At 54.5% G+C, this 13,226-nt stretch overlaps 1 protein-coding gene across 1 annotated transcript; it reads left to right on the forward strand.

Moving 5' to 3' along the window:
* The first annotated feature begins 10,496 nt into the window (after window positions 1-10,496).
* LOC144500810 (telethonin-like) lies at window positions 10,497-12,731 on the forward strand. Its single transcript, XM_078224276.1, has 2 exons — window positions 10,497-10,839; window positions 11,606-12,731. Exons 1-2 carry the CDS (start codon window positions 10,721-10,723, stop codon window positions 12,015-12,017), a joined length of 531 nt encoding a protein of 176 aa, XP_078080402.1. The 5' UTR covers window positions 10,497-10,720; the 3' UTR covers window positions 12,018-12,731.
* Window positions 12,732-13,226: the final 495 nt, after the last annotated feature.

The raw sequence follows: 13,226 nt of genomic DNA on the forward strand, positions 1-13,226 counted from the left end.
ATTAGGAGCAGGAGTAGGTCTTTCCACACTTTCAGTCTTTTGCATCATTCAATAAAATCTGTGCTGAGTTTGACCTCTGCCTCCCCCCGCAATAACCTTTCACCCCTCTTGCTTATTAAGAATCTATCTGACTTTGTCTTGAAAATGTTCAGAGACTCCGTTTCCATCGCCAGAGACTCACGGGATTTTCCACATGACCCACAATGTGTTTCCCATTGGCTGGTGGTGGGATTTTCTGTCCCGCCATTGCCAACAGGGTTTCCCATTGACTGCATCCCCTGCGGCTGGGAAACCCCGGCGTGGGTGCACTGTCGGCGGGACTGGAAGATCCAGCTGGTGTGAATAGCTGGAAAATTCTAGCCTATATGTTTCAATCAAGTCGCTTCTTTCTCTTCTAAACTCCAGCAGATACAAACCTAACCTCTCCAACCTTTCCTCAAACCACTCATTCCACGTATTAGTCTGATAAACATTCTCTGAAAAACTTTGAATGCATTTGCATCCATTGCTTAGGTGTCACTGAGAATTAAAATCATGGACACCATAAATGGCCCTGGGAAGTTTGTGTGTACTGGCACCCAGGGTCTCCCTGGCCATTCCCAAGGGTGTAACGAGGCTGCTGGTGGTTTTCCTGGCAAGTATTGCATAGCTTCACCAGGTTTTCGATATCACTGTCTCTGCCAGGTCGCCAGAGAGAGCTCCTTGCAGGAATTTTCACCGTAGAAAATCCTGGGTGGCCATTGTGCAATTCTTGAAGTATCGGTCACTGGCCTGGGCACAGGACAACCACCCCGGCTCCCCACACGATGATGCCACCTTCTATACTCAGCTCCTGATATTTAGAGAGATAAGGTTTCAAATCCTCCATAAGTCGCCCTTGTGGTTCACCACTTAGGGACGACATGATGTAGTTTTGCCCATATTGGGCCCTTTTGGGTCCATGCCTGGATCTACACAGCGGAGACTGGCAGAGTGTTCATGATGTTCAGAGTCATGATGACTTTGGGGGAGAAGGTAGACTGGTGGGTAGCGGGAAGTGGCTCAAGGCACCTGCATTGGCGAGATGTCTGCCTGTATATTCATAGGCTCTTTACAGCAGTGCCCAGTGTTGGATCCGAGCTGATGTGATGGGAAGAATCACCTTATCTTTGACAGGGTGTACTCCATCCTTATCAACTCCGTATCCGAGGTACATTACCTCATGGACCTGGAGCAGACATTTCTCCCTTTTTAATCAGATGCCAGCATCGGAAAAAAGCTGTCAGACCTCCTCCAAACTCTCCAAATGTTCCTTTGCTCCTGAAATTAAAATGTTATCCAGTTAGACTGCCACTCTGGGCACCCCATGAAGGATGCTCTCCACAGGCTGCAAGGCAAGATACCCAATCAAAGTTGCCTAAGGGTTTGCTCCGCAATAATAAATGCAGCGGCTCCTATGTCTACCCCCATGTCTCGAGCGTGGCCATTTACCTGGAGTTTAATATGGATTGGAGCCACTTTGGGTGCGGTGATGCAATTTAGCTGCATTAGTTCCTCATTTTTGGGCTGGTTTATTTGTAAAGCTGTCCTGAGGTGGTTTTGCCCTTTGGCCTTTGGCCTTTGGCCTGGGCAGTACATGTTTTGCCTGTTTCAGTTGCCCTGTCTGAGGCAGACCCGATGACTATGAGTGCAGCACAGATGTGTTTTCTCCTCACTGTATTGTGGAGAGACTTCCTGTCCAGTTCCGGGATCTTGCGGCCTCTGCCCTTCCCTGGCAGCAGATGGGAGACGCGAGTGTCATCCACCGCGGAGTTTGTTCTGCGGTGTAGGGGTTTCCCCAGGCTGAGGACGGGGCCTGCTCTGGATTCCTGACGCGCCTGGGTCCCTTTTGCCGGAAGGAGCCAATTCTGAGGCTTTCTCGAGTCCAGATTTAGTTCAATCAATAACTTCCTTTGAGTCGCTGTATTATTGATTTCACAAACTGAACAATCCCTTAACATATCCCAAGGTGCTGACCCACACTCAGAGCTCCGGCAATTTCCATAGTTTCGTCAAGAATTCAGTGACTGGTTCGCCAGGGAGTCTATTTGCCGTGTTAAATTGCCTGTAGCTATATAACAGAAAGTTTAGGGTTGTCACAGTCCAATGCCATATCTACCTATCAAAAGATTTTGAATCTGGGGCTGCTGGGTAGGTTAAACCTTTTATGGTGCTGAAAGTACACACTCAGAGGCCAAGCTCGAAGCCGTCATCCACACCCCCACAAGGTGTATGAGAGCATGGTCCAAGACAAAGGTCCTCTAGCGTCCTGCCCCCACCACAGAGCACGACACACATCCTGCTTATCAAAATATTGGAATATAGAACCACTTTCCAGAGCCTGGGAGCCTACTGCACCAGGACAGACATCAACAACGAGGTCAATACAGCCTTCCGGTACCTGAAGAAGAGAGTGTTGAACACAAGGACCTCAGAGTCAGTTCCAGACTCATGGTCTACAGAGCAGTAGGAATTCCCGTCCTTGTCTTTAGCTCAGAGACATTGACTATGTACAGTGAACACCTCAAATCCCTAGAGAGGTACCACAAGTGTTGCCTCCGCAAGATCCTGAAAATCCATCAGCCGGATAGGTGCACCAATGTCTGTTCTCAGTATTGGGAATAACATTCCCAACATTCCCAGTATTGAAGCATTGACCACACAATCAGCTCCACTCAGCAAGCTACAACGTCCGCATGCCTGACACGAGACTCCTGAAACACAGGAAGCAAGCGCCAGGTGGGCAGAGGAAATGCCTCAAGGGCACCTTTAGAAAAGGTACAGCATCCGCACCGACACCTGGGAATCCCGGGCCCAACACTGCCTGAAGCGGAGGAAAAGAATCCGGGAAGCAGCTGAACACCTTGAGTTTCATCATCGAGAGCAAACTGAAACCAAGCATCGATAGCAATAGCAGTGCCTGGTAACCCAGGTACCCCACTCACCCGGCGCCTGGTAACCCAGGTACCCCACTCACCCGGCGCCTGGTAACCCAGGTACCCCACTCACCCGGCGCCTGATAACCCAGGTACCCCACTCACCCGGCGCCTGGTAACCCAGGTACCCCACCCACCCGGCGCCTGGTAACCCAGGTACCCCACCCACCCGGCGCCTGGTAACCCAGGTACCCCACCCACCTGGCGCCTGGTAACCCGGGTATCCCACCCACCTGGCGCCTGGTAACCCGGGTACCCCACTCACCCGGCGCCTGGTAACCCGGGTACCCCACTCACCCGGCGCCTGGTAACCCGGGTATCCCATCCACCCGCTCCCCCACCCACCCGCTCACCCACCCACCTGCTGCTCCAACCACTATCTACCCCATCACCCACTGCTCCAACGACACGCACCCTCACCCACCCACTGCTCCACTCACCCGTTCTCCTACCCACCCGCTCCCCTACCCACCCACTCCCCTACCCACCTGCTCCTCCACCCACCCACTCCCTCACCCACTCACCACTCCACCCACCCGCTCCTTCACCCACCCACCACTCCACCCACCCGCTCCCCCACCCACCCACCACTCCACCCACCCGCTCCTTCACCCACCCACCACTCCACCCACCCGCTCCCCCACCCACCCACTCCTCCAACCACCTGCTCCTCCACCCACCCACTCCCTCACCCACCCGCTCCCCCACCCTCTCGCTCCTCCCCCCACCCGCTACTCCACCCACCCGCTCTCCCACCCACCTACTGCTCCAACCACCTGCTCCCCCACCCACCCGCTCGCCTACCCACCCACTCCCCCACCCACCCGCTGCTCCAACCACCCGCTCCTCCAGTACCCCGTCCTCCATCCACCCGCTCCTCCAACTTCCCGCTCCTCCACCCACCCGCTCCCCCACCCACCTGCTCCTCCACCCACCCGCTCCCCCACCCACCCACTCCCCCACCCACCCGCTCCCCCACCCATCCGCTCCTCCAACAACCCACTCCTCCACCCACCCGCTCCCCCACCCATCCACTCCTCCAACCACCCACTCCCCCACCCACCCACTGCTCCAACCACCCGCTCCCCAATCCACCCGCTCCCCCATCCACCCGCTTCCCCACCCACCCGCTCCTCCACCCACCCGCTCCCCCACCCAACCGCTCCCCCACCCAACCACTCCCCCACCCATCTGCTCTCCCAACCATTGTCTGCCCTACCTGTGTCAGAGACTGTAGGTCACACATTGGACTCCTCAGTTACCTGAGAACTCATTGTTAGTGTGGAAACAAATCACCCTCGACTCAGAGGGACTATCTCAGAGGGACTATCTCAGAGGGACTATCTCAGAGGGACTATCTCAGAGGGACTATCTCAGAGGAAGGAGTTATTTCTGTTTGAGTTCTCGGTTTATTTTGACTGCATTCAGATATGGAGCTTTTAGTTTTGGACTTTTTTTATTTTTGTAACCTCTATTCTTGACCACTAAGAGTAAATCTTACATTTCTACATTCTGTCTCTTCCTGTCATGTTCCGTTTGTCATTTTCCATATTACTACCTTTCCCTCTCACCTTGCCTCAACTCTTTAATTTACCACATTTTCCCCAATTTGATCCCTTATCTTGACTGTGTGAAATGCTTTGAGACATTTGGCAATATGACATTGTCCACAAGACACAAGTAATGGGATACTTTCCACTTGCCAGGTTGAGTGCTGCCATTAATGTCAAGCCATTGGATAATTGCAGAGATCTCTTTTTTCATTAATGTATTTGAGCAAAAATTAACTTGAGTTTGAATAAAGTCGAACCTCATCTGAAAGGCTGTAAAATCAATTTGACTTTTTAGTGGTTATTGACAGGTTAAGAGTTGACATTAACAAATGCCTTTGGAGCCAATACTATGTTACCTTATAAATAATCTTAATATGAAGGGAATATTTTGGGCATTGTATATATAGTGGCATTTCTAGCGAGGCCAGCATGTATTGCCCATTCCTAATTGCTCTTGAGAAGGTGGTGATGAGCTGCCTTCTTGAAACTTTGCAGTCCATGTGATGTAGGTACACCCATAGTCTATTAGATAGGGAGGGAGTGACAGGATGTTGACTCACCAACAGTGAAGAAAGTGATAGAGTTTGAAGTCAGGATAGTGTGTGGCTTGGGGGAACTTCCTGATGTTCCCAAGCATCCGCTGCCCTTGTCCTTCTAGGCTGTAGAATTCCCAGGTTTGGAAGGTGCTGTCAAAGGAAGCTTGATGAGTTGCTGCAATGCATCAGTGGTGGAGGGAATGAATGTTTAGGGTGGTGGATGGGGTGCCAATCAAGGGGGCTGCTTTGTCCTGGATGGTGTTGAGTTTTTTGAGTGTTGTTGGAGCTGCAATCATCCAGGCAAGTGGAAAGTATTCCATCACACTCCTGACTTGTATCTTGTAGACAATAGACAGGCTTTGAGGAGTCAGGAGGTGAGTTACTCACTGCAGGATTCTATTTCTCATTCATTGTAATAAATTATAAATGTGTGCAGGGACATTGCTTAAAGCTCAGCACATTATAAGTAACTTGTGAGGACAGAGAGTTCCCAAAGACTGCAAAAGGTCGGGTTAAACTATTGCACATATTACACGTTTATCAGTTGGTTCTCACATAAAATCTTTCCACAGGAAACCTTTTAAACACTTTATTGATAAATGATCAATGCCAAGTTGGTTTTATGTGGGCCAATGAATATGTTTGTTCAGAATGTTCTGCCATGAACATTTTGCACCACAAACTCTGATTGAGCTCATTAGCATCCTGCCTGTGACCGAGAGGTGGCAAGGAGGGGATAAGTGGAGCTGAAACATGTTTTTAGTTTCATTAGTGGTGGCACAGTGGTATTGTCACTGGGGAGGCCCAGGTTAATGCTTTGGGGACCTGGGTTCAACTCCCACCGTAGCAGATGACAACATTTGAATTTTTAAAATCTGCAATGAAAAGGCTTGATGATTTTCGTAAAAACCAATCTGGTTCATTAATGTCCGTTAGGGAAGGAATGCCTTCTAGGTAAGGGCAGCACGGTGGCACAATGGATAGCACTGCTGCCTCACAGTGCCAGGGACCCGGGTTCAATTCCCGGCTTGTGTCACTGTCTGTGTGGAGTCTGCATGTTCTCCCCGTGTCTGCGTGGGTTTCCTCCGGGGGCTCCGGTTTCCTCCCACAGTCTGAAAGATGTGCTGGTTAGGGTGCATTGGCCATGCTAAATTCTCCCTCAGTGTACCCGAACAGGCGCCGGAGTGTGGCGACTAGGGGATTTTCACGGTAACTTCCTTGCAGTGTTAATGTAAGCCTACTTGTGACTAATACATTTTTAAAACATCTGCCGTCCTTACCTGGTCTGACCTACAAGTGACTCTAGAGCCACAGCAATGTGGTTGACTCTTAAATGTCCAATGGAATGGAATGAGCGAGCCACTCAGTTCAAGGGCAGCCATTACCCAGCCAACACTTGTTGCCTATTTTATGAATGAATTAAAAAATATATCAATTTACTCCATCATTGGTGGCTGTACCTTCAGCTTCCTGCTCCTTAAGCTCTTGGATCCCCTCCTGAATTCTCTCTACCTCTCCACATCTCTCGCCCACTTTAAGATGCTCCTTAAAACCTGCCTCCTTGTCACCAACTTAATATCTCCTAATATCCTTGCAAAATAATATCCCCTGGATGTCAGAGTTTATTTTATAAGGCCTCACGTAAGTTCCTGTTTCTTTGATGTTGTCGCAGTTCCGAGTGTATCTCAGGATTAAAGTCCATGTTATAGTTTCAGTCGGATCTGTGCCTCGGCATTGTAAAGCGAGTGAGTTGTTGCTGTGTTTAAACCCTGATAATATGAGCTGATGGTTCACCTCCTACACGTGGCTGCCTCTGGGGAAGATCTTATCAGTTCCAGTTATCAATTCAACCCAACAATAACTTGACATGGATTTCAACAACTCTCTGCGATTACATGATAATGATTTGATAAAGTGAAGAGGCAGTCAGCTGTTCAGAAGCTGTTAATATCATTACACGGGATGGTCACACACATTTCCTGCATTCACATATCTCAATCTAACTGGACTTACAGACAACAGATACAAAACAGAGTTGGGAAATAATACAGTTATAGATTTTTATAGATAAGAAAATTGTCACAAGCTGAATTATGTTGCTTCAAATAGAAAACCGAGCGTGTCTCAGCGCTGAACAACATTTCCCAGCTGAGGTTAATTGAACATTCACTGTCCTAATGTGATTGAAGATAATCTTGACGTGACACAGGCTCAACACATTTTGCACATTTCGCCTTTATTAAATTTGCTGCAAAAAGTCACTTCTCGATAATATTTGTGTTTGGCAGAAACAGCAAATCTGTCTCCGAAACAAGCTGCTGAGGGGATTATAACCTGGAGTGCAATCACTGCACTCCCCCTGTACCGCGCTCCCCCTGTACCGCGCTCCCCCTGTACCGCGCTCCCCCTGTACCGCGCTCCCCCTGTACCGCGCTCCCCCTGTACCGCGCTCCCCATGTACCACGCTCCCCCTGTACCACGCTCCCCCTGTACCGCGCTCACGCCGTACCGCGTGCCCCCGTACCGCGTGCCCCCCGTACCGCGTGCCCCCCGTACCGCGCTCCCCCTGTACCGCGCTCACGCCGTACCGCGTGCCCCCCGTACCGCGTGCCCCCCGTACTGCGCCCCCCCGTACCGCGCTCCCCCCGCACCGGGCTCCCCCCGTACCGCGCGCCACCCGTACCGCGCTCCCCCCATACCGCACTCCCCCCGCACCGCGCTCCCCCCGTACCACACACCCCCTGTACCGCGCTCCCCCTGCACCACGCTCCCCCTGTCACTGCGCTCCCCCCGCACCACACACCCCCTGTACCGCGCTCCCTTTGCACCGCGCTCCCCCTGCACCACGCTCCCCCTGCACCGCGCTCCCCCCGCACCACACACCCCCTGTACTGCGCTCCCTCTGCACCACGCTCCCCCTGCACCGCGCTCCCCCTGCACCGCGCTCCCTCTGCACTGCACTCCCCCTGCACCGCGCTCCCCCTGCACCGTGCTCCCCCTGCACCGTGCTCCCCCTGCACCGTGCTCCCCCTGCACCGTGCTCCCCCTGCACCATGCACCCCCCGCACCACTCTCCCCCTGCACCGCGCTCCCCCTGCCCCGCGCACCCCTTGCACCGCACTCCCCCTGCACCACTCTCCCCCTGCACCGCGCTCCCCCTGCCCCGTGCACCCCTTGCACCGCGCTCCCCCTGCACCGCGCTCCCCCTGTAACCGCGCTCCCCCTGTCACCACGCTCCCCCTGTAACCGCGCTCCCCCTGTTACCGCGCTCCCCCGTACCGCGCTCCCCCCGTACCGCGCACCCCCGCACCGCCCTCCCCCTGCACCACGCTCCCCCCGTACCGCGCTCCCCCTGCACCGCGCTTCCCCTGCACCGCGCTCCCCCTGCACCGTGCACCCTCTGCACCGTGCTGCCTCTGCACCGCGCTGCCTCTGCACCGTGCACCCTCTGCACCGTGCACCCCCTGCACCGTGCTCCCCCTGCACCGCGCTCCCTCTGCACCGCACTCCCCCTGCACCGCGTTCCCCCTGCACCGTGCACCCCCTGCACCGCGCTGCCTCTGCACCGCGCTGCCTCTGCACCGCGCTGCCTCTGCACCGCCCTCCCCCTGCACCGCGTTCCCCCTGCACCGTGCACCCTCTGCACCGCGTTCCCCCTGCACCGTGCACCCTCTGCACCGTGCACCCTCTGCACCGTGCACCCCCTGCACCGCGCTCCCCCTGCACCATGCACCCCCTGTACACGTTCCCCCTGTTACCGCGCTCCCCCTGTTACCGCGCTCCCCCCATTACCGCGCTCCCCCTACACCGCGCTCCCCCTGTACCGCGCTCCCCCTGTACCGCGCACCCCTTGCACCGCGCTCCCCCTGTACCGCGCACCCCTTGCACCGCGCTCCCCTTGCACCGCACTCTCCCTGTACCGCGCACCCCTTGCACCGCACTCTCCCTGTACCGCGCACCCCTTGCACCGCGCTCCCCCTGTACCGCGCACCCCTTGCACCGCGCTCCCCCTGTACGCATTCCCCTGTACCGCGCTTCCCCTGTACCACGCACCCCTTGCACCACGCTCTCCCTGAACTGCAGTCCCTGTACCGCACTCCCCCTGTACCGCACTCCCCCTGTACCGCACTCCCCCTGTACCGCACTCCCCCTGTACCGCACTCTCCCTGTATCGCACTCCCCCTGTACCGCACTCCCCCTGTACCGCACTCTCCTTGTACCGCACTCTCCCTGTACCGCACTCTCCCTGTACCGCACTCCCCCCGTACCGCACTCCCCCCGTACCGCACTCTCCTTGTACCGCACTCTCCCTGTACCGCACTCTCCCTGTACCGCACTCCCCCTGTACCGCACTCTCCCTGTACCGCACTCCCCCTGTACCGCACTCTCCCTGTACCGCACTCCCCCTGTACCGCACTCCCCCTGTACCGCACTCCCCCTGTACCGCACTCTCCCTGTACCGCACTCCCCCCGTACCGCACTCCCCCCGTACCGCACTCTCCTTGTACCGCACTCTCCCTGTACCGCACTCTCCCTGTACCGCACTCCCCCTGTACCGCACTCCCCCTGTACCGCACTCCCCCTGTACCGCACTCTCCCTGTACCGCACTCCCCCTGTACCGCACTCCCCCTGTACCGCACTCCCCCTGTACCGCACTCTCCCTGTACCGCACTCTCCCTGTACCGCACTCTCCCTGTACCGCACTCCCCCTGTACCGCACTCTCCCTGTACCGCACTCTCCCTGTACCGCACTCCCCCTGTACCGCACTCTCCCTGTACCGCACTCTCCCTGTACCGCACTCTCCCTGTACCGCACTCTCCCTGTACCGCACTCTCCCTGTACCGCACTCTCCCTGTACCGCACTCTCCCTGTACCGCACTCTCCCTGTACCGCACTCTCCCTGTACCGCACTCCCCCCGTACCGCACTCTCCCTGTACCGCACTCTCCCTGTACCGCACTCCCCCTGTACCGCACTCTCCCTGTACCGCACTCCCCCTGTACCGCACTCTCCCTGTACCGCACTCCCCCTGTACCGCACTCTCCCTGTACCGCACTCCCCCTGTACCGCACTCTCCCTGTACCGCACTCTCCCTGTACCGCACTCTCCCTGTCGCCCAGAATGGTGAGCCAGGATGGATAACCAGCCCTGTTTAACTGGTGTGTTCGTGCAGTTAATTAGTATAGATAACTAGGTGGTTAACTAGTTTTGATAACTTGGTGATTAACTAGTGTAGATAACCAGGTGGTTAACTAGTGTAGATAACCAGGGACTGGTTTAAAGCGGTTGGTAACAGCGGCTTTGGGCTGGGATTATTTTTACTCTGTGGGGGGTCCGGAATGGGAAACTTCCAAAACATCGAAACAGCTTCAGGGGCCGCAGACTAGATGGGCTGAATGGCCGCCTCCTGAACTGAATCAGACTCTGGTTCCAGTCTGAGGGCAGAGAACCGATCCCAATCACTCGGAACAAGCTGCCCCGGTTCCCCAGGGGGGTGAGGCCATTCCCGGACTCATTCCCAGACTGTCACCGATCCCAGCTCCGGATTCATTGCGGATTCCGGGTGGTGAGAACATTCCCCGAAATAGCCCCGGGTGTGTATAAAGGGGCGGCTGTCCCCGCACACACAGGCACTGGGAGAAGCTGGTGAACCCAGACAGGGAGACTGTCGCTGGGATGGAACTGACACCCACTGCCACTCTCAGCTGCTTAGTGAATGAGGAGAACAGCCAGAGGAAGGAGCTTTACTCTGCACAGTGGCAGCAACTCAGCGTCAGGACACGGGCTCAGGAGCGGTGAGTCTCCACCCAAACTGTGCCCGGTCCTCACTGGCTCACAGAGGGCCGCTCACTGGAGTATCGCCCAGGGTCAGCACTGAGAGAACAGCAAGTTACAGCCCAGTGACTGAGAGGGGAGAGAAAGAGATAGAGGGGGAGAGAGAGAGAGAGAGAGGGAGAAACAGACAGATGGAGGGGGAGAGAGAGACACAGTGGGAGAGATAGAGTGAGCGAAAGCGAGACAGAGGGAGATACAGAGAGACATATAGAGAGAGACAGAAAAAACAGAGACGCATAGAGAGAGACAAAAGGAGGGTCATAGAGTCAGAGAGAAATAGACATAAAGGAACAGGGAGAGAGACAGAGGGAGGGTCACACAGAGAGACAGAGAGAGACAGGGGGAGGGTCACACAGAGAGACAGAGAGAGACAGAGGGAGGGTCACACAGAGAGACAGAGGGGGGGTCACGCAGAGAGACAGAGGGGGGGGGTCACACAGAGAGACAGAGGGGGGGTCACACAGAGAGACAGGGGGGGTCACACAGAGAGACAGAGGGAGGGTCACACAGAGAGACAGAGGGGGGGGTCACACAGAGAGACAGAGAGAGACAGAGGGGGGGTCACAGAGAGAGACAGAGAGAGAGAGGGGGGGGGGGGTCACGCAGAGAGGCACAGCCAGGTTCAGACAGAGATTGTTTGAGAAAAGGCGTTGTTAATGAAGGGAATATGGATGAGGATCCGGCTAAATCTCCATCTGTTAATCTACATGTTTCTCCTTGTGGCAGATGCTCTTTAAACGAGGTGGATGATGTCCGGAAGGAGAGTTACAACAGGAAATATCAGGTGACCTACCTGGTGCAGCGAAACCCCAACAATGTGATGAGGATGGGCCGCTTGGGAGAGGCACTGACTGAGTACCGCCTGCCATACCGCAAGCAGCTGCCACTGCCCATCTTCAGCCCCACTCACATCAGCAACAAGGTGGAAAGGGCAGTGACTCCCCCAGAGCTAAGTACAATCATTGAGCTGGAGCGAGCTCTGGGCTCGGGCGGCAGGTGTCAGGATAAGAGAGACATCTCCGAGATCACCAGAGAACTTCCTCCAGTCATCCAGCCTGTCAGACTGGACAGCAAGAAAGCGGACATGGTGCAAAGATCCCTGTCCAGGTCCATGTCCCAGGAAGCTCAGAGAGGCTGAGAGAGGCTGAGAGGCAGTGGGATAGGCTGTGCCTGGGTAGTATTTTGATGCAGTGTACAGTTTAGTCAGTGTGTGAAGATGCGACTTTAGAAGAATGAGAGGTGATTTCAATGAAACATATAAATTTCTTAAGGGACTTGTTGGAAAGTGTTCCCATTGGCTGGAGATTCTAGAACATGTGCTCAGTCTCGGGGGGCGGGGGGGGGGGGGTCCATTTCGGATTCCAGGTGGGAAGAATTTTCTTCAGTCGCAGTTTGGAATTTTCTCCACCACAGACCTGCGGCTGCTCCGCCATTGGATGTGTTCCAGAGGGTGATAGGTCCAAAGGGAATTGCGGGATAGTGGGATGATGTGGAAAGTGGAGATGGATGAGGTCAGTTGGAGTGGAGGAGGCTGTGTGTGTGTGTGAGGGGTGGAGGGAGAGTCTCTAATTTCTCATGCTCCAGTGTTTAGTGCACTCACTATTCCTGGACAGAGGCTGGCAGTGAGAAAGGTTCAGAAAGCTTTGATAGAGGATTGGGTAATAGAAATAAAGGTCAAGGAGCAGTGAACACTGGATGTGAGAAGGTCACGGAAGATGCTGAGGCAACACTTCTGTCTTATATCTCATATCTATATGTGTATCAGTGAGCTTTTGTCCCAGTGCGTTTATTTTAAAATATGAGTGTTTTGTACTGATTTTTGACATTGAAATAAAACTGGATAGAACTCTGACTGATTTTCTGATGTTCACACAGTTCTCCATCACACACTCAGTTAGAAACTGGCATCATTAGTGTACCACAGGGCACATGCAACGCTGGGGCTGGTATACTTTGTGTGGTACACCATGGTGCATCTTCCTCCAATGCCTCTGCACTCTTATCCAGCTGAGTGGAACTGTTATTGCCTGGTTCCATTCTTATTTAATTGTAGCCAGAGAATCATGCAGAATGGCTTCTCTTCCTGTTCCTCTGGTGTCCCCCACACATCTATCTCCGCCCCTTCTCTTTCTAACCCAAATGTTGCCTCTTGGCAACAACATCCAAGCACAATGTTAGATTCCACATGTACACATAGAAACCCGGAGCAGGAGGAGGCCATTCGACCCTTTCAGCTTTATCCGACTCAATAGTCTGATCCCCCCCCCGCCCCTGCCCCCCCATATCCTTCGCTCCCCTTCACCCCAAGAGCTATACCTAACTCCTTGGAAACATACAATGTTTTCAC

Source organism: Mustelus asterias, chromosome 11 (assembly GCF_964213995.1).
Source record: "Mustelus asterias chromosome 11, sMusAst1.hap1.1, whole genome shotgun sequence".
Classification (NCBI taxonomy): domain Eukaryota; kingdom Metazoa; phylum Chordata; class Chondrichthyes; order Carcharhiniformes; family Triakidae; genus Mustelus; species Mustelus asterias.